This window comes from Ctenopharyngodon idella, chromosome 19, assembly GCF_019924925.1.
Source record: "Ctenopharyngodon idella isolate HZGC_01 chromosome 19, HZGC01, whole genome shotgun sequence".
Lineage (NCBI taxonomy): Eukaryota > Metazoa > Chordata > Actinopteri > Cypriniformes > Xenocyprididae > Ctenopharyngodon > Ctenopharyngodon idella.
The window spans coordinates 23,772,996-23,796,653 of record NC_067238.1 but is presented as its reverse complement, the minus strand read 5'-3'; the positions used below and the strand labels follow the sequence as shown (position 1 = coordinate 23,796,653).

The 23,658-nt window shown below is 37.3% G+C and overlaps 1 protein-coding gene across 3 annotated transcripts in view; it reads left to right on the top strand.

Annotated features, from left to right (window-relative positions):
* The window catches only part of znf704 (zinc finger protein 704), a 62,199-nt gene that overhangs the window by 16,747 nt on the left and 21,794 nt on the right, over nucleotides 1-23,658 (top strand). For all 3 annotated transcript variants that reach the window (XM_051871655.1, XM_051871653.1, XM_051871652.1), the window contains exon 3: nucleotides 21,546-21,649. In XM_051871655.1, the coding sequence (XP_051727615.1) occupies nucleotides 21,546-21,649 (104 nt within the window). The remainder of the gene's footprint in view (nucleotides 1-21,545; nucleotides 21,650-23,658) is intronic.

The window sequence follows — 23,658 nt, the reverse complement described above, 5'->3', positions numbered from 1 at the left end:
AGCCTTTTCCATTAGAAGCTTTATCGGACGCTTACATGTCACGGCTTTGGAAATTGGACCACCTGTGATGGTTTAGAATGAAATGTGCTGGAATTTTTATGCAAATTAGTGGTTTAATTAAAATTTCCCTGAATATCAGTGAGGGGGAGTGGCCAAGAATGGATTATATCTTTCAAAGCAATAATACAGACTGTTCGGTTGTCCTCACTAGCTGATTGGTTACCAACATAAAGGGCTCTGATGTTTGCCGTAGCACGATACCAAACATACCAGATCAGAAATGGCTTCCCATTAACATCCAACCTCCCTAAAGATGCCCGTCTGAAGAGAGTCATTTGTTTAAAAGATCAAAGCATGATTCCATCAGCCTTTCTAGTTACGATAATATGTGTACAAGTGTAATACGCAGCATTCAGTTGTGACAATCCCTGATGTGTTGTGTTGCCAGCCTGTCAATTTAAAGCTGTCAACACAAGTCTATTTACATTTATTAATGTTGTAAATAATGAAGTATCGCCTTGTTTTATGAGTTTAAACACTTCTATACTGCAGTCATGGGAGTAGAAACAAATGTTCCAGCTGTGTAACTCTGACAGTCATGTTACTGTAAATCACAATGTAAATCAGTCAGCGGTGGAGGGACTACTTTAAATGTAATTGTAACATAGCTTTTCATTGTGTGCCGCCAATTTGAAGGTGTGTTGAGATTGCCTGTGGCAGTCTCAGCAGTATGATCAAGAAAAAATATCACATCAATACTGAGAGCATATGCAGTGCTTTGTTTGAATCTTTGTTGGAGGGTTGTTGGGTTGTCTTATTATTTTAAGAGGCTGCAACTTAGATGAGTGTGAAAGGGTGAATTGATTGCATGTGTGAATTGATGTGTTATGTGCTGTAGCAATAATCGAAATGACTAACATCGCAGTTTTGACTTTTTTTTGAAAGTCAAATGGACTGTAATTCAGTGTTCGCGGTCAGAGTTTCACAAATAAGGATTCACAGTGACACTACGGGGGTTTGTGAGATTTTAATAGAAATGCCGTAGAAGATTTACTAACGATTTACAATAAGGTCCCATTAGTTAATGTTAGTTGCATTACCTAATAGCGTTTCCACTGAGTGGTACAGTTCAGTACGGTTCAGTACAGTTCAGTACGGTACGCAATTTTTGCCGTTTCCATTGTCAGAAGTTGTGAATGAATTCCGAACCCTACCGTACCACTTTTTTGGGACCCTTCCGTTGGGGTATACGAAGCACAATAGTACCAATAGTACCGCTACCAAAAGGGTGGACCTACACTCACTGCAGAACGTTGATTGGTTGACAGAGAATCATCACTTGTGCATGCTACAAGGTGAACAACAACACAATACCGTTCCAACACAATGTGTATTTTTCAGCTGTTTTTCCTTTTGGAGCTTTCAGCCTTTGCTCAAACAAAGCTGCTGTATGTCCTCCATTGTTGTTTACTGTCATTTTCTTCTTCACGTGAGAATGACGTCGAACGCTACTTTCCGGCATACACCACACCTGTCAAATAAGGGTACTGTTGGTGGTGGAAACGCAAGCCGGATCAGGGTTTGCCGTCCCAAATCATACTGTACTGTAGTGAACTGAACCGTACCGCTCGGTGGAAACGAGCCATAACATTAAGAATGAGCAACAAATTTGTTAGTGTTTATTGATCTTTGTTAACGTTAGTAAATAAAAATACAACTGTTCATGTTAGCTCAGGTCTATTAAATAATATTAATACAACTTTTGATTTTAATAATGAATTAGTAAATTTGTTGAAATTAACATTAACTAAGATTAATAAATGCTTAAGAATATTCTTCATTGTTAGTTCATTTTAACTAATGTGGTAAATTAATATTAACGGATGAAACCTTGTGGTAAAGTGTTACCGAAGATTAAAATTTAAAAAAAAAATTGAAAACTTTTGAAATTAATTATATTAATAACTGTATTATATTAATTATATATTACATATTTTTTTAAATTGGTTAACACTAACACATTTTTTTGACTGATAACATTAGTCTATTTTTTATATATATATTTGGCTGAAAGTATATATTCATATATAATATTACATAATTCTTAATTATATAATTCTTACACTGTAAAAAAATATTTTCATGATTTATCACATTTTTTCTTTTGTCAAATCAACTTAATATAATTAATGTGGTTCAGATAACAATATTTTGAGTTTCTGTTGATTAAACCAATTTCCTTCATTGTATCAACTCAAATTTTTAATTTACAGTGTATAATGAAATTATATAATTCTTATAATGAAATATTTAAACTAAACTAACTATAAACCTTAATAATGTATAAGCAATTAAAAACAAAAATTGTAAGTCTATAAATGAATTGAGAAAATATTTACACTGAAGATATATAATTTATTTTATTTATTAAAAGTTTAACCTTAGATGGTTAGGTTCAAGTCTAGATATGTCTCTGTTGCTCTGTTTTGTAAAGGTAATTGTAGCCTAGTTTTTATGCATCTCCTCTTGTGGCTACAGAGAGGAACTAATTCAGTTTGAGTTTGGGGCAAAGATTCTCTGGTAGGGGGGCATCATGATGTTGAGTTACTCATGTGTGACCCATTAAAATAAACCTGTGTAAAATGTTCTGCATTTCTAATTATACCTTTCAGCTTTGACAGTGTAGTTGGTAACATAAATTATTGATCTCTGTCGAGCTGAAAGACTTTATTAATTAAAATGGAGATGTACTAATTAAGCTCTCAGCATGGGGGTGTCACTCTCCGAATGTGGCATAGTTGAGAGAGATGAGAATGAAGGGAGACTCTAGGCTAGAGATGTGACAGTAGGAAAGAGTAATGAGCAGGCAAACAAAAGAACAGAGATTTTTCTTCCACTAATAAAGTACATAACTTTCTCCAATCCCAGTTAAATGTGTGGAAGAGCAGGAACATTGTGGCTCTGTGGTGTATTCAAAAACGTTGCTCTGTTTAAGAGGTCTGACATTTCACTGTATGGCTCAATGGCTTGAATTTGAGGTAGGACTTCCTGTTTGTCTAAACAATGGGCGACAGGGCCATGACAGATCTTGTGGATCACCTTTAAATCTAGCTTAAAATTGGAAAACAAACAAAAAATGGGCTAAAAGTTTAATTTAGGTTCATTTTGTGCCAGATTTACTGACAGCTTTCACCAGCACAAACCCTGGTGTTAAAAAACTATTGTCAGGATTTACTAAAGACACGCAGTGAAAAATTAGCACTGAAAAGGTGTGGAGTGGACACAGTTATTTTTGCAGCTGACCTTTTTGCATATGCATTTGTAGGAGTTTCCCTTTCAGATGCAAAATTTATGCGAGGAGAGTATTTAAATTAATCATGCAAGGTGATTTACTAAGGTTTGCGCTAGTCAATTTACTGGTATTTGCACCATTATTTACCGCCCAAAAAAAAGCATGTCTTAAACCATACACTAATTTGCGCTGCTCTTGGTAGACTGCGTTGGTCATTATGGAAATGATCCGGCTGCATCTGTGATATTTAATTTGCACGTCGTCAGTAGATCACGCGCAGAACTTTCCACTCCCATCGGCGCTTTTTTGGAATTTTTTAATTTGCCCTGTTTAGTAAATCTGGCCCTTACTGTTTATGTTAATTAAAAGTAAAACTATTACAAATCATTAAAATAAAAATATTAATATTAGATAAAAACATAAACCTTAAACAACAATTAGAAATGTTGCCTTGGCAACTAACTAAAATAAGTTGAAGTACTGAGAGTTCTAAAACACTATACAAGCTAAATAGAAATGGGAATGAATTGCTATTCCTCTGATACAAATACACTGAGGAAGAAAAAAGCTGTATATGATTAATGTGATTATAAAGGATGTTTGCAAAATCTATATCCCTCTCCCACAGGTTTAGAGCTTATAAAGCCAAGATTACTGAGCGTAAACCAAAACAACACTGTATAGATTAGATGATATGACTTTGATTTACTCCCGCATGCTGTTTCCTAATCCCCACCCTTACATAACATTTTATGTGGAAGGTCTTTACTGACCTCAGACATTTGAGTAGGCTAAGACTAACCACTTTAAAGGGCTACTCAAGTTGAGGTTAGCTCATACTATTCTTGGTCTCTTGTTGATCATTCAGCAGTGCGGTGCACTATAGAGGGAGTGTTCCAGATGTTTAAAGAATGTCTGCTGAAACACCATATGTATTACATGTTGCAGAGCCTTTGCACTGAGGTTTCAGTTATATTGCCCAAGGGATGGAGTATCATTGTGATCGCTAGCTCTCAGCTTCATCATTCAGACTCAGTAGCCTAATATCATGCCTGTTGCACAGAGGCACAGCAACTTGCACTGTGAAACTAATATAACCTTTTTTCCCAGTAAACAGCATTTTTAAAAAATTCAAAAATTAGATTTTGTTATGACTTGCAAGAGCAACTGCAATCAGGGTTTTTTTTTTTTTTTTTTTTGTAGGCATGCCTCAGGATGGTCTGTTAGTTAGGTTATCTGTATATATTTTATTAGCCACTAAAATAATAAAGGTTAAAAAGTGAACGAATTTAGAGAATATGCTTACAATGCTCAGAGAATATGCTTACAATAACTGTTGACTGTCAGAAGGCTAAAACTCTCTCCATGAAGCATCTCCAAATTCATCCCCTCCACCGCTACTGCAGTCATCAAAGCAGCACTTTTTAACAAATTATTCAGCTTAAACAATACATTTCAAGACAATTACTGTCAGACTGTTCATGTTATTATGCATAATTCGAGGCTCTCCAATTTTGAGGACTGTGATACTGTAGTTTTCACATTTTTTTTTTTTTTTTTTTTTTTTTTTTTTTTATCCACTCTTGATCTGATTGTTTTTAAATATGAACAACAGTAGCTTATACCAATACCAGCTAATTTTAATGAGTCTTAATCAGTGTTGGGTAAAGCCCTGGGTATGCTTCATTTTTTTATGCGCACAGTCGAACGCACAGCCTTGCAAGGGATACTTCACTTGACTCGTACACATACACAGGCGGCCGACGCATGTGCAGTTTTGAGCGATCTCTCGCCACGAGTTACAACCCATGTAAATATCTTTGTATTCTTTTATGCTAGAGTTGTACAAATGAGGGTACTTTCTAACCTCTTCACACAATCTGTCGTCTGTATAGCTGTAGCTTGCATGCGTTCCAGTGTGGTGAAAAAAAATCGAGTCCCCCCGTGTGATCCCATTGGTTCAACAGACTTTTAATGGGATGTATTTTTAGCACCCGATTATAATTCCTGCAAAATCCTGCATTATAATGACCATTAATATATTTTAAATTACATGGTTCATATACTAGTATATAACTGAAGCTATAGGTTGTGAAATCAAGCATTTTTCTTTCTTACTGTTTTTTAGTTAGCTTATGTACTAGCATACATCTACCAGATTAGCCTGCTAGCTTATTAGGTATGTTTTTTGCTTCCAATATCTGTTTCCAGTTTATTTTATAATGCAATATATAGGCATTTTTTTTATATTTCAAGCATGTTGTTTGTGCACTTAATATAATAAATATATAATAGTGAAATAGGTTATAATTAGTCAAGATATCACGATAACAACTTTTGATTAGGCACTACTGCCTGGGTCCTAAAGGAGACCCGATTCCTGGGGGGGGACTCGTTTTGTCACGACACCGGTCTGTTCTGTTTATGCAGGTTTTCTTTGACTACCTTGTGAATCGACACCCCCAGGGCATGTGCGACCTGCATGTGTGACCTGCGCGTACAAAGTATGCGCGGTTACAAAAATCCGGCGGTGGCGAAATTCGTGTCACGCACACTGTATGCTGACCCTCGCATACGTGTAAAAAGAGAAGTATACTTTGGGCTTTAGTTACTCTAAAAATTTAATTAATTACAAGCTACTAATTATATATTCAACAGTGTAATTAGATTACTGTACTAATTACACTCTCTAAAAAGTTTTGCATTACTTATTACCAATTACTTTCGAAATCTCATATCAGCCTTGACCAGTTGAACAATACAAGAATAGGCATGAAACTGCTCTTTTAATTATTTCAAATAATAATATAAAATTGCTTAAATTATTCTTGAACTGACCAAAGTGTTATTGGGTATTATTGGGAGGTTACATTAAAAACATACATTTTAACATTAAATTCACAATAAATGTTGATGTTAAATCCACTATTGTTTTATATAGAATTGTTCTATAGAGACGTTTAATGCAATTACATCATAAGTAACAGTAATTAAATTACCGAAAAATTAAGAGTAATCGCTTACTCTACTTTTTCCAAGGGAAAAGTAATTAAATTACAGTAATTAATTACTTAGTAATACATTACACCCAACGCTCTTAATAACAATTTCAATAAAAATTAAATACACTATTAAAAATGTACACAACTGTTCAGAAGTTTGGGGTCGGTATCGGTAATATTTTTTAATGTTAAAAACAGTAATGTTGTGAAATATTATTACCATTTAAAATAACTAATTTCTATTTGAATATATTTTAAATGTCTTTTATTCCTGTGATGGCAAAGCTGAATTATCAGCATCATTACTCCAGTCTTCAGTGTCACATGATCCTTCAGAAATTAGTCTAATATTTCTTATTATTATCAATGTTGAAAACAGTTGTGCTGCTTAATATTTTTGTTGAAACATGACACGATAATTTTTTTCAGTTCAAAAGACAGCATTTATGTGAAATAGAAATATTTTGTAACATTATAAATAAATGTCTTTACTGTCATGCTTGCTGAAACAAAATTTTACTGATCCAAAACTTGTCAACAGTAGTGTATTAATATAAAATATTAAATAGAAAACAATAGCCTGTAGCTTTCAATTATCTAAGTGAATTAATCCACTTCAAGTTGTCATGTAATTGTTCAAGTAAACAGTCAGTAAAATGGAACAATGAAATAAATTAAGAGCATTGAGTGTTTTTCTATGTTTCTTGACAAACTGTAGTTTAATTAATGACATAATAGACAAGAGCGGGTTTATTAAGCTGTGTTTAAACAGTAAGATTGTTTTTGTTTTCTCATCTAATTTTTTATTACTTTTTTTTTTTAATATATATATATATATATATATATATATATATATATATTTCAATTTTAGTATTGACTTGATGCCAAAGTACTTTTGCAAACAATACTTCAATACGAGTGAAATAATTTGATCCTAAGCTCTGAGAGCATGTGCTATGAGAAGCATGTGGAGCATTGCTCAGATCCCTTTTTCTCTGAGTTCCTTTTTTCTCTTTGTGGCTATGACAACAGGTAAAGTCCCCCCCCCCTCCCCCCCCCCCCTCCCTTCAAGAAACATGTGGGCCATGTTGTGTTTTTCTTGCCTACAAAGACTTCCCAGTCTCCTCTGAATGCCTGTGGCTGGAGCTGTGTGCTGGAGTAAACAATAAGGCGGTCACGTGAGGGGCAGCAGCAGCGGCTCTGCAGCATCTGTGGGAGCGGCTGCGCTCCTCTTATGTGCGCTGAACTTTGCTCCGTTTGGAAGGACGGCGATCGGTCCTGCCAAACCCGAGAGGCTGCTCCTCCTCTTTGCACTCAGGGGCTTGTGTGCATTTTGAAGTCTCTTGTGTAACTCGAGGAACTGTGAAAGTGAGGGGTTACAGCTTTGGCACTACCTCACAGCACGTAGTGACAGGAAACACTGCACAAATGACTCGGCCAACTCCCCCCCTCTTTTATTCTTTGTCTCAGTCGTTCTTTACGCACACCCTGTTGCTTGTGGCTTTACAGCTGTCTGCCTATTGGGATCTACAAAACAACATATTTTAAAAAATCAACTATTATCCGATTAATTTGTTATTGGCCAATTTTAACACTTTAGTGATTTGTATTGGCAAAATCCACTATCAGTTGACAGTCTGAATGTTAACTCAATTAGCCTGTCGAATAATTACTAGTTTCTATTTCTTTAAAGCGCTGCAGCTATAAAATGTCATGGAAAAAGCTCAGTATCACCTTTGTTTTTCGCCTTTTATTTCTCTCTTTCTTGTTTTATTTTCCAGATTTACACTGAAAATTTACGCTAAAACAAGCCACTGGCATGAAAAGCCACCGTAATGTGTTTCACCGGTGATAAAATGAGGCTGAAGCCCTCTTGAGACTCCAGTGGCTAACTTAACCCCCCTTTCAACAGCTTGCTGTCATTCCCGGGTAGGGTAGAGCGCTATGTTGACAGCCATAAATACAGCAGCGGCTCTCCCGCAGCCACTTAAAAGCAACGAGAGCTCCGTCCCTTTTCTCCCTCCGTTCTTCTTTCACTCTTAGATGCTGAGCGGTAGACCCCTCTCCATCTCACTATCGCTGTCTTTCTCTCTAACCTTCTCTTTTCTGTTTGTACCCTCGCTCTCTCGCTCCCTTGCTCCCCCCCTTTGTCTCTGTGGCTCGTGTTTTTCTGTGGTGTAAGAGAGCTGCTCGTCCACCACTGTGCAGGGCACTGAGCTACACATTTACATAAGGAACAGTAGCCTGGCGCCAGCTCTACCTTAACCAGGGCATCTGCTGCTGTTTACCAAGTATGCGTGCACAGAATCAACATGGCTCAACGAAAAAAAAAAAAGGAAAATTAGTTTACATGCTGTTACAGTATAACTTGTTTACTGGTTTGGAGATGCACCTGTTTCAATTATGTGCTAAATCACAATGCGGCTGTCATGCATAAATCAAAAAATATAAGCTTGTACAGAGCGAAAATTTTTACAATTTGTGAATGTAAATAAAGAAGTTGCCAAGGTGTTCCTGTGCAGTTGCAAAGGTCTTCTGAATGTTTTAAGAGATGCACAATATTTTGGTACCATATCAGATATTGGCCGAAAGTAGAGATTTATTTTGTATACTCATTTCTCTTATTTTTTTCCATCTAACATTCACTTACAGCAAACACTAAAAATTGAAAGGGTTAGTTCACCCCAAAATTCTGTCATTAATTACTCACCCTCATGTCATTTCAAACATGTAAGACTTTTGTTCATCTTCGGAACACAAATAAAGATCTTTTTGATTAAATCTGATGAAGTCTCTCTATAGACTGCCTTTGCAACTTCATCTTTGATGCTTCAAAAAGTTCACAAAGAGATCAGAAAACTAATCCATATGAATTTGATCTGTTTAAACTCATGAGGCGTGTTTTTTAAAAGTTTAACTTCTTTTAACTTGATTGCCGCATTTCATACATAAAATATGATACAAAATATGTGAGCACAACGGTCAAACATGTCCGTCTAGCAGAAGAACAATGGAAAAGTTGGTTAGTTTCAACCAAGGTAGGAAATGCAACAAATCTTTCCCGTCACTTGAAAAGGTACCGTCTTAGTGACAACACAGAGAGTATGAAAATGCGGTCCCATGTTAATCTGTGTAGTATAATGCCTGGTTTACAATGTTTACATTGTGCACTTTTTACACAGATTTCTACCTCCAAATCATTTCATACTTGTAAAACCAGTGCATAGTTAATATTTTTCTTTATTTTATCTAAATAAAATATAAATATTAGATGAAAAACAAATGAAAATTAGAAATGTTGCCTTGGCAACTAGCTAAAATAAATAAGTCTAAGTTGAAGTACTAAAATTACTAAAACTTAAAATAAAATAAATTAAAGCTAAATAGAAATATTTTCCACAAAAACTAATAAAAAATTAACTAAAAATAACACAACTAAACTAAAATAACACTGACACAAGGTGATATCATTCATGAGTTCAAAATTCAGAAATCCTAATCTTACTGTAAATATGAGTAATAGTAACATTTATATTGCATTAGCAATCACCTCTTTATTTACTTTAAGCACGCCTTTCTATTGAATATGTTGTGTTTGTATTGTTGTTCTACAGCTCTGTAGCAGAAGGTTGATGGTTCCCGCTCTCTCTATGCATAATGTTGATAAACAGATCACATATTAATGGAAGCGGTGTTCCTTTGAGCTTCTAACCACAGTCAACTTCTCACTCTTAACCATGCACCTGCCATTTTTATTACACCCCTTAGGCGGCTTTGTGTGGAGTCCACCGAGGAATTAAAGCGGTGGAAACCACAATAACTTCCCTAATAAGTGTCCATAACACGCTCGCAAGCGAAAGGGTCTTTGTCCTGGCCTGAGGCAGTTAGGACATGATGTTCAGGGGAAGATGTCTACCCCCACCACACGCATGCTTTCTTACCCATCAGCCCCATCTCATGAAGTATGGAGTTTTATGAGGCACTCCAATACCCCCCTACACTGTGTAATTGGGAGCGTCTCTGTCGTAGTGATGGCTCCCTGGGGAAGATGGGTGATGCGGGTGATGCTGGCGGGGGGGATGGAGGGGGTCATGTGCCGGCGTAAGGGATGGTGGGCATGGGAATCTACGAGAGATAGGGACGCTCTGCCTTTGACATTGAAGCATAGACTTTAAAAGGTACATCATTACCCATAAATCAAAGTTTTGTAGGTAGTCGGCGTTTGTTCTGTTGCTTTAAGTCTATCTAATGTAGAGGGAACTAGGTATGCCTCTCACAGGATGAAGCACAGGTGCTTTGTGGGCTCGCACTCAATAATAATCACATTGTCACTAGTGAATTCCAGTGTGACATTTGTACTATTGACCTCAGCTTTGTGTGTATCACTATTGTTACCACAGACTGCTGCCTTCCTCCAGGGAAGTTCCTACTTTTGAGTGTAGAAGTTGTTCAGAATATACGTTCAAATTTTGGTCATAACACAATTAGACATTTTAGGCAATATTTCTTTTTGATATATATAAAATGGATAGTTCCAATGTTTGTTTCATAAATATTTATTTTATTTATTACTTACTCACGCTTACTTTTTTTTAATACATTTGTTTTCTTTCCCTTTTTTTTTCTCTGTAATGTATAATGTAACTCATAAATTCATAAACAGTCTTTTGCTAGAAACCTTTGAAATGCGATGCAAATCTTTACTGCTTGGCTTGTAGTTTTTAACACATTATTTCCGATACATCTAACACTACAAGTAAATTTCTTCAGAACCTTATCAATGTTAGCCAGCTAGATAAGGTTATCTTGGTGCAAAATCAGCAAAATTTGCACTAAAGTGCTGTAACTGTTTAGTGAATTTGGCCCTCACAGTTATTATGACTCATTATGTCATTATGGTTCGCTCAGTGGGGGAATTAAGGCATGATTTTCTGTAAATCTGCTTTAAAATAATACTGCACGTATTGTGAATGCTGCTATAGAAATAAAAATTATTCTTTAATTGATTCGGTGCAATAGGACATTTTCGAAGAGGCTAGCAATAGCGAGCTAGCTTTCAAATCATAACATCTCACCCTCCCTTCAGAGCATCTCCAAAGCCACGCCTCCTCCAAAACACATGAACGCGTAATGTCTCAAAGCACATAACATTACAATAATAATGAGCATAAACAACTTAGGCCCCGTTTACACTAGTGTGTTTTTGTTTTACACTACGCCGGTGTTTTCGAACCACGAAAACTGAGACTTTTGAAAACGCTGCAGAGCCTGTTTGAAAACGCCGGGGTTGCTTTCAAGGTAAACATACCAAAACGGAGTCTTTTGAACACGATGGCGTGGTTGCCCACATTCGCTCTGCGTATTCTTGACGACCATGTAAACAATAACATGGAGACTAAACTGCAATCTTTGCTGGCTTTGTTGTCATTTTTAGCAGCCATTGTGCAGGTAAACTCTGCATTTTTTTTAAATACTGCAGCCATCAACATGTGCAAGAGGCAACTGTTTACACTTGTATGCGCATGCCCAGTGTCCATGAAAGGTCATGTGACATGCGTTTTCGGTCATGTAGTGTAGACGGAGATGGTTTCTGAAACGCTGTGGAAATGCCAGTGTAGATGAGGATCGTTTTCATTTTAAAATGCCGTTTTAAAACGAAAACGCACTAGTGTAAATGGGGCCTTAGAGAGCTTGTACCTTACTGCTGCAGATTAATTTTGGTGTTGATACTGTAGACATGGAAACGCATAATTCCGAGTCTGAGGATGTGAAAAGTTACCTTAAAGGGAAAGTTCACCCAAAAATAAAAATTTTGTCATTGACTTGCCCTCATGTCAATACAAACCATAATGACTTTTCTTTCATGAAGAACAAAGAAAGATATTTTGAAGAATGTTTCATCTGTTTAAAACAATGAAAAAAAATAAATAAATAATAACATGAGGGTGTGTAAGTAATGACAGAATTTTCATTTTTGGTTAAACTAACCTTTTAAAGAAAACCATGAGTTTCCAGTTGGTTAATACGACATTGTAGTGTCCCATCTCATAAATATGATCATTCCGATGTGACTTGAAGACAACATATGAATCTGGCAGGTAGCCAGCAGGAACACACAGGCATTGATGTGAGTTCAGTATTCAGGGAATAGAACAGGACCAAATGTGATCAGCAGTCATTGTTGCCGCTGTAGACTTTATAAAGACTCCTTTTTCACGTGGTTGCCTCCTCCTTTTACAATCACCTCGCTCTTTTTCCTGACAAAAGGGCCAGCTAAATGAATTGCTTGCAGCAGCAACAAGCTCTGTATTCCCATCGCTCATTAGGTCAGACAGAAACATCAATTCTCCAAGTCCATCAAAGCAGTTGCTATGCCCGCTGCACGACGCGGCTCTTAAAAATCCCAGCGCTGGCTTTGTGAATGCAGTTCAGGTACTCCGTCATGGCGCCTCTCAGCTGGGGGAGGTGACGCAAAGTCTACGGTTGTTCTTTTGCCGGTTCCTTTTGTGGGTCATATCTTTGTGTGAACTGTACTGTTGGATGTAGACTGAAATGTAGGGCGCCGATGCCACGTCTCATACATGCACACGACCATATTTCACATTCATTTCTCCTGAGGTGGGACGATGTTTGAGGTTTGAAGTATATAGGTTAATATACATCACTGATTCCCAACCTGGGATAACTAAGCTGGTTCCAGGGGATACTTGGAACGATTTAGCTTTTTTTTGTTTTGTTTAACCTATAAAACAGGAACATTTAATTGATTTAATACAAGAAATCATGATATGTGACCCATATTTATCATTTATTCCATTTATTTATATATTTAAGTGACTTAAATTATTAATGATAGGCCTTGTGATTATTACATAATCTCCTAATCACTATTATTTGATCTAATCACTTTTATAATTTCATGATTAATGTCTGAACTCCTCTGGTGTGTGTGCACTGTCTGCAGTGGACCTACATGCTTATAATGTATTTTCCTCTGGTTTTGCTTTATTTTACTATATTTTACTAAATATATATATATATATATATATATATATATAATGCATTTTTTGTATAATAGCAAATATTTTTGGCCATTACAGATTAGACCATCTTTAAATGCCATATGAAAACTGATTTATTTTAATTATTACTGTTTGTTGATGATATTGTTATATTCATAATAAAACAATAATAATTGTAAATATTTTTATATAATAGCATTATAGGAAATATTTTGGTCAGACCATCTTTAAAAAAAAATGTTTTAAAGTGAACAAAACAGACAATTAAATTCATTATTTGAATGACATTTTATCATCAGCCAAAGTTTCATGATTGTGACAGCTATAACTAATGATAATGCTAAATGATATTCAGTAAAAACAAACAATTAAAATTTCTGAGCACATTTCTGTTCTCAAGGGGTTTTTGGGCACATACTGCAAGACAAAAACAGGTTGAAAAACACTGATATACATGGTTCAGAACAAAGATGTTCACCTGCAATTGCAGCCTGTCTGGCATTTTTCTTTGACGTGCTTGTAAGAAGCTTGTCATATTAAGCATATTTGTCATATATTTTTACCCAACAGCATGAATGACTGGGATTTTTCTCCTATTCTTTCTTTCATGTAGGCTCTTTTACCATGGCACTGTGTGACGGAGTCAGATAAAGCCTTGTTTTCTCTTTTCCCTCACAAACATGATCTGGTCCTACTGGTGAAAAATAGCAATGTCCTAAGGTCGATGTTAACCCTTATTACCACAACTCTTACACACACAACCCATGTTTAGCCGGAATGTGGAAACCTCCCTCTTTGTGAGCGTGTTTACCCTCCTCACATCGAGGAACGCTCATGAACACTGCGGGGAACTGTAAAAACTCGACCCAACCGTGCGGGGTGGGGGCAGGGGTGGCTATAAATGGCGTATGAGTGGCCAGTGTAGCCAAAACACCACACTGTATTTTGTCTGTTCTCTGTTTGCAGATTAGCAAGTAAACAAGGCTGTCCAGTATTATAGGAAATCATTGTTTGACTTCAGCTTTGCGTCTGGCCGCGGGCCAGGTTTCACAGGCACAATGTTTATCCATACTACAGGGAGCTGGGCCGTGTGTGTGAGGTAAGAGGAGGCTGGCTTTGGGCCGGTGCCAACCACTGTGATTTCTGGACCGCCTCGAGCATCCCTGTGTTGACCGACAGTACCCCCCTCGGGCCCCTGAGACCGGCGCAGCCCGCGCATTCAACGTATCCTGTGTGAGCGCTCAGCCTACGGGCGTGAGGAGAGCACTTCTGGAGCCTGGGTGGAGGGGGCGAGATGAAACAAGCGTGGCATTGAGAACAAAGAACGTGCGTGTGTTTGTGCCCTATGTGTCAACGACATGCTCGACCTGTAATGATACAAGTAATAGATGATGAATGGATTACTCTTTGCTTTAATCAAATTAAAAAGAGATAATATGTGTATATCTATGTCAGGTTGCCAAGGTTAATGTCTCTCGCTCCAGAGCACTTTGCAAGTTTGCCTTCCAAAGAGAGAGAAAAGGGAAGATTTCCAGAAGCGTTGGGTGGTAGAGCGTGCAGTAGATTCAGTGATTTATCAAAACTGGAAACAGTCCTGGACTGGTCCTCTGGGCAGAGCAGACTCAAGAGGTTTTCTAAAGTTTCTATGATAGACAGGGTTCTTTTTGTCAGTCTTTTGACTGTAAGAATACAGTTTGTTCCTTTTTGCAGCTTATTCTGTCCAAGACCTGTCCAAGATCTGAAGAGACTGTCTGAAGTGACAACCAACATTCGTTTTGTTTTATGTGTAGTTTAGGAGTGGCATATAGGTAAAGTAAATCCAGTGATTATTTCCGTTGACTTTTTTTGTGTATTATATTATTCTTTGTTAGACGCAAAAATTCTAAACATTACATAACCATATAATATCTATTTTTCTATGATCTAGTGACTTTAAAATACTTAAAATTTGGGCCTTGATAGATGCAAAGCAAAAGGTAAGATAATTAATAGCACATCAGCACAACAGCTCCACATTATGGAGCTCCGTTAAATTTTAAAGTAGACTCTAAAGAGTAATGCATTACAAATCTAATTTAAATGGTTGGAAAATAGCTGATATATGCAGGATATGCACTTGACCGCACACCAAATATGTATTGATGTGCTAAATTAATCCAGTAACCATAAACAAAAACGAAATCGCTTTATTATAGTCAGTGAAGCTGTCTACATTGGATGCCATCCACGACACAATTCACAGACTATAGTATAGTTTTCTGCTTGGTGTATATTTTTAAATCACACCACAGGTATAAATGGTATAGCAGAACACATTTGTACCGCCGTATAATATATACAGTATAGTCATACCACCCAGAGCTGCACTGTAATGATGCTGCACAGGAAATTGAAAGAAAGCAGCCCATATATGCTGCCGCTATTTTATCTTTTAAAGGTATGTGATGTTGATTGGATCTGCACACGGCCGTAGATAAATGCGTAGGGCTCGGTCCATAACCGAATCTGATTAGCATCTGACAGTCAGAGGTCACCGTCACAATGCTACATGTTTACAGCAGGTTAATGTTTATAATGCCTCAATGTCTCTCATGCATATTTGTCCCATGTCATATGCAGATTTTTACGTGGATGGCAGTGATAACAGAACATAGGAGCTCACGCCGGGAGGCTTGAGGTGTCTGATTTATTGCCCGTTATTTAGAAGGAAATGAGCGTCATACACTAGTGACTATAATAAACGATGGACGGCCCAGCTCGAACCAACTTCAAAGGAATCTCTCTGCTCCCTCCTGTTCTTGCTCAAAACCAAACAGGAAGGGGTTGGCTACAGGGGAGGAGCTGTGTGCTCTGGTTTTTTGGGGAATTCCCCTGATTTCCCCAGTGCTATTTCAGAGTTATCAGCATTTGCTGACACTGAAATGCTCTCTGAATTCTGAATGGAGAGCAATTTGTTTTCGATCGTTTTGGTATGTTGAAGTGGCGCTGTTATTTTGCCAAACATGTTTTGTGCCACTGTTGTAAGGACGAATGGCTTGAATGAGTCCACAGTGATTAAATGCAAGAATACTGATATTGGCTTGGGAAAATGAGTGTAATCCAATCAGTTGTTATTATATCCTCCTAAACCGCAGTTATTTTTGAAACTGAAAACATCTTTCCAGTTTTCTGCCACTGTGGGCACAGGTCTCCTCAATGGACTAATTAAACACAAAGGTCCAGATGTCTGAAGGTACGTAGGATAGCCTTTTTCTAGCCACCCGCTCTATCATTTGTCTTGCGAGTTTAGACGGCTACAAAAAAGTTGGCACATCTGTCCATTGAATTGCAACAGATGTCTGCGGACTGCCTCCCTATCCTGGCTGACGGCCATCTCATGCATTTACCCCCATGACCAAAAAAACCCCATTGACGTTTGGCTTCCTGCAAATGAGGGAGACCACTGGAAGAATTACCGGGTATTAATGACTCTTAAATCTGGGTAATTCATACCCAGGCTTATTTTTACAGCATGGTCATTAATTTATACCTGCCTGATTGAAAATGAGCAGAAGGAGATCATGATCATATTGTCCCATTCCCATTGAGAAAACCAAAGAAGTCAACGGAGATGGGAGATAACAAGCCAACATCAAATGAGATACAGCACAGGCTCAGTTCACAGCAGAGCATCTGTTTATCTGTTCTTTTTCTTTATTTGAGAACAGTAACTTCCATAATGTGTTTTTCCAGCTTCATGGTTAAAGATATTCTAGTGATGATGGGAAGAGGCCATGATTAGAGATGTGCAAAATTACATCTTTTCATAATCTACTAGTTGTAAGCCCTGTGTAATTAGGCTGGTTTATGATCATGACAACCAGAGGACATGCAGCAGAATTGATTAGGGATGTAACGATACCCTCATGTCACGATTCGATACTTCAAGACATATGGTAAAAGGTTAACTAAAAATTAACTGTTGATTAAAATGCTAAATTTGGTATTACATTGGGGGTGGAAATGAATAGGCTTGGTCTTAGTGCTGGTAATCCAATACACAGGGCAGTGTTGATACCAAAATAAAAATTTTCATGATTCTGAAGCTGAAAATACAGAAAAATATGAATATGCTTGCACTCTTGTCATTGACCAGATATATTTAAAATAATTTAGACCACTTTTTACTAGTAAATAGTAGAGTTGCCAAAAGTACTGACTTTGGTACCAATCGGTACTGAAATTTTAAAACTGTGACAGTGGATTCGTAAACACCTCTGATTGGCCATTGTGTTGACGCGCTCATCAGATTTGATGGTCTGTGATTGGCTACAATGATCAATGCATGGGAGCATTTGAAAGCACACAGAAGTGTTTGAATTTGAAAGCATTTTAAAAGCGGGAGCGTTTGAAAGCAGGCGTCTATCAGCGGACTGGTCCACGATAGATGCGTGTTTTCAAACACTCCCTTGTGTATCTGTGTATGCGCTCGGTGAAGAGCGTCATTGATGTCTATTGATCATTGAAGCCAATCACAGACAAATCCGATGTGCGCGTCAACACAATGGCCAATCAGAGATGTTTACGAATCCGACTTGGTACCAAAGTTGGTACTTTTGACAACTCTAGTAAATAGACATTTGGTATTTTTTTACTGGTACTAGACATTTGCCATTTTTAGGACCCACAAATATTCCCCCATTGCATTATTATACATTATATTCAACATTATAGTAGTTCAATGTAGTACTGACACTAAAACTCTGTAAACTTGAATTTTTTCTCACACAGTAATTTTAATTTTGATGAATTATACACAATACATATTGTCACTTTCTACAATACATATTGTTGCATTTTTGTATTGCAAAATCATTGTGATTAATCTTATGATTTCCAACCTGTCTTTAGAAAGCAAAATAAACAGATTAAATAATAAAAAATATTATTTTAATTAATTAAGCAATTAATTTAATTTAACACATTAAGGTAGTATGTTAAATCTGATAACCCTAAAAATACATTGTGTAGTGTAGTGTTTTTTTTTTTTTTTTCTCTCTCTCAAATTTTCAGTAGATCCCCAAGCACCCCCTTTTGGCCTTTTGGGGGATCCTCTGCCCCCAGTTGAACTCACTAATCGACTAGTTGATGGATGACCAGTTGATCATCCCGACCCATCCCTAGCCATGATGTATCTATTTGCAAATGTTGTTTTTGAAATCACCATGCTATATGAATCATCCCTTATGTGGAATGGGTCATGATGTGAACTGCGTGGATGAGCACACCGATGTGTAACTAAAGACGGCACTTAGGGTGCTTTAACACTGGCAGTTTAGTTCAAAATGGGACACGGTTCGCATGTAAAATTGGTAATGTGAAAGCTGTCATGTGGTCTCTGGAGCGCACAGGGCTACCGAAACCCGAGACTACTTGTAGGAGACCGCAGCAAACGTGCCTAGTATGAAAGCCCCCTTAGTCTACTGTCAAATATGTGTTTTGCAGCTGTATGTATTGCTCACCTTCTCGTTTAATTACTATTCATAAATGTGTGGCCGGCTTCACTCCCATGGCTTGATAAGGACACTAATGACTCATGTGATTTGGGACTTCAGAGATGCTTTTTTTTTTTTTTTTTCAAGAGTGGCAATATATCACATGTTAATTACACGGGATCTAATGCATTTCTTGAAATTTACAATATTCCATCGGATGAGAGATATTAAAGCTCTTAATTAGCCGTCATCCTGGAGCACCAGCGTGGCATTATCTGGAAAGCTCCATCACTCCCAACGTGCTCTCCCAAGGTGACCAGGAAGTAGCTGTAATAGTGTGGTCCTGGGAAAAGCAGCATCGATGGCAGCCTACCATGATTTATCCAAAAGCCGTAATGACATCATTCTCGCCGCATGAGAAACATAAATTAGGCCTATCTCTAATGGAGGTCCCGGGCTTCTCTGTCAGCCAGAGGTCTCTTTCGTTCTCTGTCTCTCCCTCTCTTATGAGATTTCATGCTGTGCCTTTGGCAGGGCAGCTCAGGTTTTCCCAGGAGAGAATGTGCTCCTCTGAGCTGACAGGTGAGAAGATTTATTACTCCTTCCACTAGTCAACGCATTCATCATCCATCCTTCAATCACAGGCATAAAATACCCATTTGAGATTTTACAGATGTCCTTTGCTATATAAAAACACTGACAAGTCTTTCATGCAGCCCTTTTTTGTTGTTTAGAAACCTGTAAACGGAGTAAGATCAGCCGGTCCGTTCCCAAAGCGGAAACGGGTTGCGTTGAGATATCATCATTCGCCATCATGCTATCGTAAAGAGACATGTTACACTGCATCTGTGAGTGATGAGAGTCATCTGTCAGGACAGATGTTCCTGTTCTGTCCATCATAGGAACGCTGTGCGGTGCAGCTTTGGAGATCCCACAACAATGAACGCAGCATCTGGCTTGGAAGCTCGGAGCAACGTGTATGTAATAGCATTTTTGTGGCCTGAATCAAGGAGGTCTGTAATACCTAACCATTAAGGCCCCAATATACTCAAGGCGCAGTCCTTTTTCGTTCTTCTCTTAGAGGAAGTTTGAAATACCTGAGCAGCGGTATACTGTTAGCGAACATCCCGACATTTATAAGAATATGTAAATATGTACTGTACACATTCCTCTCAATAACAAAATAAACACACAACAAAAATGACAGCAGTGAGAAAACAGCAGTTATGAAAGCATCTGATCAAAGCGATGTGGATATGTTTGCACTAGCTCTGCAATTCTTCACTCCAGTCAAGTCATGTCACATTTATTTATATAGCTCTTGTACAATAGATTGCTTTAAATCAAGCATTCACTTCACATTCACATTAATGTCGCTTTCAATTAGAATTACAACTACAATTTCCACTATAAACAGCTCTTCAGTGTGTTCATGTTTTTACTCGCGTCTGACCTTGATGGACTGAACAGAAGAAATTAACTGGATAACATTTCCACGTCAAAGGCAGTGGCACCCCAGAGTACACCTACTAGGGATGTGACAGTGAGGAAATTTTCCCACCGGTTAATTGAAGTGTGACAACGCCGGTAAAACCAAATCATCTGCCATTGTCTTATCAGTCAGGACTCAGGAGTGAGGCGAAATGGGTGAAGTGAGGAGAAATCTGACTCCTGCTGCTGATCTGTGCTGCAACTCACGCTGAATTGAGCAGACTCGTTCATCTTTAATTGTAATGTCTGTTCTCTAACTTAACTAAATGACTTCTATTACTATAAAAAATCTATACATCGGTGGGGGGTGGTGTCGCGGTGGGCAAGTGATGTAACCGGTGTTGCGGCATAACACAATTGTCCCACAAATATTGTCCCGCTCTCATGCCGGTGCACACGTCATCATAGAAGAGATGTTGTTGCGAGAGGGAGGGGAAGTTAATGTTTTTTGATTGAAGATTTCGAGGGCACATTTAAAGGGTTAGTTCACCCAAAAATAAAAATTCTGTCATTTATTACTCACCTTAGTGACGTTCCATATCCGTAAGACCTTCGTTCATCTTTGGAACACAAATTAAGATCTTTTTGATGAAGTCTGAGAGGTTTCTGTCCCTCCATAGAGATCCAATGCAACTACCACTCCAAGGTCCAGAAAGGTAGGAAACACATCATTAAAGACATGAGTGCTTTGTTTGTGCAAAATAAAAACATAATTTACCACTTTATTTACAAAATAATATTATCCAAAGCGTGTTCACGCGACAATGTCAGCTCTCTTGTGAACACTTGCGTGTGAGTTGATGCGCGAGTCTGAACACAACACGCGTGAGTCATGAAGCTATCGTAAACGCATGTTGCAGATCAGTATTTTTGTAAATAAATTGGTAAATTATGTTTTTTTTTGAACAAACAAAGCATTCGCGTCACTTCATGTAATTGAGGTTAAACCACTGGAGTCACATGGAGTATTTTAATAATATCATTCCCACCTTTCTGGACCTTGAAAGTCATAGTTGCGTAGGATCTCTATGGAGGGACAGAAAGCTCTCAGACTTCATCAAAAAGATCTTAATTTGTGTTCCAAAGATAAACGAAGGTCTTACAGATGTGGAGTGTGAGTAATTTTCATTTTTGGGTGAACTAACCCTTTAAGAAAATAATGATGTGCACAGATAAATCAATTATAATAAACACTGCAATATTCCAAAAAAATAAGAATTGTCAATTTCATGGTGAGTTTAAGTTATGTTTCTTGCTCTCACAGGAAGTCCGAGGAGGAGGTGGACATGGACAAAGTAACGGCTGCCATGGTGTTGACCAGCCTGTCCACTAGTCCTCTGGTGCGGAGCCCTCCTGTAAAAGTTAGCGGTAAGTAACATTAATTCACAACTACACCATGATCTCAGCCCTGATGAAGTTGTTTTCACACTGTCTGCTTTGAGCTGCAGAAACGGCTTGCTTTTCACTAAGCTATTTCCTGTTTTCTCTGTCACATGCGCATGAAAAACTGTCACATGAGACAGCATTAGTTCAGGCATCATGAGACTAGCTTTTGCTGTCTTAAAGCTGTCATCTTCTAATAACTTAAAGGGGCCATATTCTACACTTCTGTAGCATTGTATTTTATTCACTGAAGTCGTATTTAATGTTAGTAAAGATGTCTTGCACCAAAACACGCATAAATGAATTTAAATTTATACCTTCTCTTTGACCTTTCACTGTCTTTGATACCGTATTTTTTAAGTGTTCTACAGTTATTAGTTTATTGCTTGGAAAAAAAGCTGACATGCCATAACAAATTAAGACTTCAATATGTAAATGACCTCTGTTATGATTGGCTAACCTCTTTGCATATATGCTGGGTTGGGTACAAAAAAAAACATCAACAACATTTAACAACAACATAACATCAAGGTACACTATATTTTCACCAAATAATTATTTTTAGTTTATTTTTTACATAAATATGGGTGGAAGAGACTTGGAATAAGCTAACAGTATAATTACACAAATAGAAAAAGTCCCAGAGAAAAAAAATAAAAAAAGATCACAATATATCACAGATCACAGTTTTAAAAATATTATACAGTAAATATAAAGGACCACATCATCGTATTGTGACCCATTTGTTTATATAATATCTTATTAGCAGTTTCCTGCTGATTCCCATTGTGAAACAGTGTTATTTTAGTTATCAGGGCAACATTTCAAATTTTTGTTTACATTTTTCATCTATTATTTATATTTTATTTAAGTTAACAAAAACTATTTTAAAAGTTTTTTGTTGACAATAGCAACAGTGCTTAGAATAAGTCAATAAATCGGTGTGTAAAAATGGCCAGTCATTTGCTAATGTGCTCAATTCTGGAAAAACAATTATGTTTTCTTTGCTTTACCCAGGGCAGAAAGTCATATGTTGACAGTAGACTTTAATTATATGGATTTCTGGTGAAATTACTGTTCATTTAGTTTACCACTAACAATGCTATATCACTTAAAAAAAAAAAAAAAAAAAAAAAAACTTTAATTTTCTCATAATATACATTGCACATCACCTCATCTCACAAATAGTTTGAAAACTGTTTGTTTAAAGTTTCTTTCATCTCTCTAAACCCCTCCTTTCCGTGAGCCCACTCTGCTCTGATTGGTCGGACGGCCCAGTCTGTTGTGATTGGTCTACCACTCACAGCGCTTGTCGGAAACAAAACGGCTATAACCATATCTGCATTTTAGCTCCGGAGGCCTCCTCAGCACTTGATACACAGTGTATCAAACAGTAACAATGGCGTCGGTTTTACCGCATCAATTCCAGCGCGAGTCCTTATTGTTTTGAAATGCATGCAAAGTGGATTCGCGGCGCTGAAAACAGCATCTTCTCGACAAACTTGATCCAAACTCTTCCAGACCTCAGCTACAACTACAGTGTTTGAGGGTGGGTCAAAGAAGACTGTTCGTGGGCAGCCAATGAAGACAGTAGGCTGGCATTATGCAAATTTGTTACATTGTTACATAGGTATGTAACATGAAGGAAAAACTGGAATTGTCGACTACTCGTTTTGGCAGTTCAGATTCAATTCTTTCTTTTAGGAGACAATAACTTTATTTGTTGCGTCCTTTGATCTTTAAAACTATGCAGACCTTGTACATTCACAAACAGTTATATTACACACTGCATTAAAGGTAAAATATGAAAAAGCATAATGGGGCACTTTAAAACATTTGTGATATTACCCTTTTAATGTAAGAGAAGTACCATATGTTTTTACTGTATGTACCATGTTACAACTCAATATATAAATCTATATATATATATATATATAATAAATCAATATATGTAATTAATGAAATAATACTTTGTTTATTGCATTTAAACATGA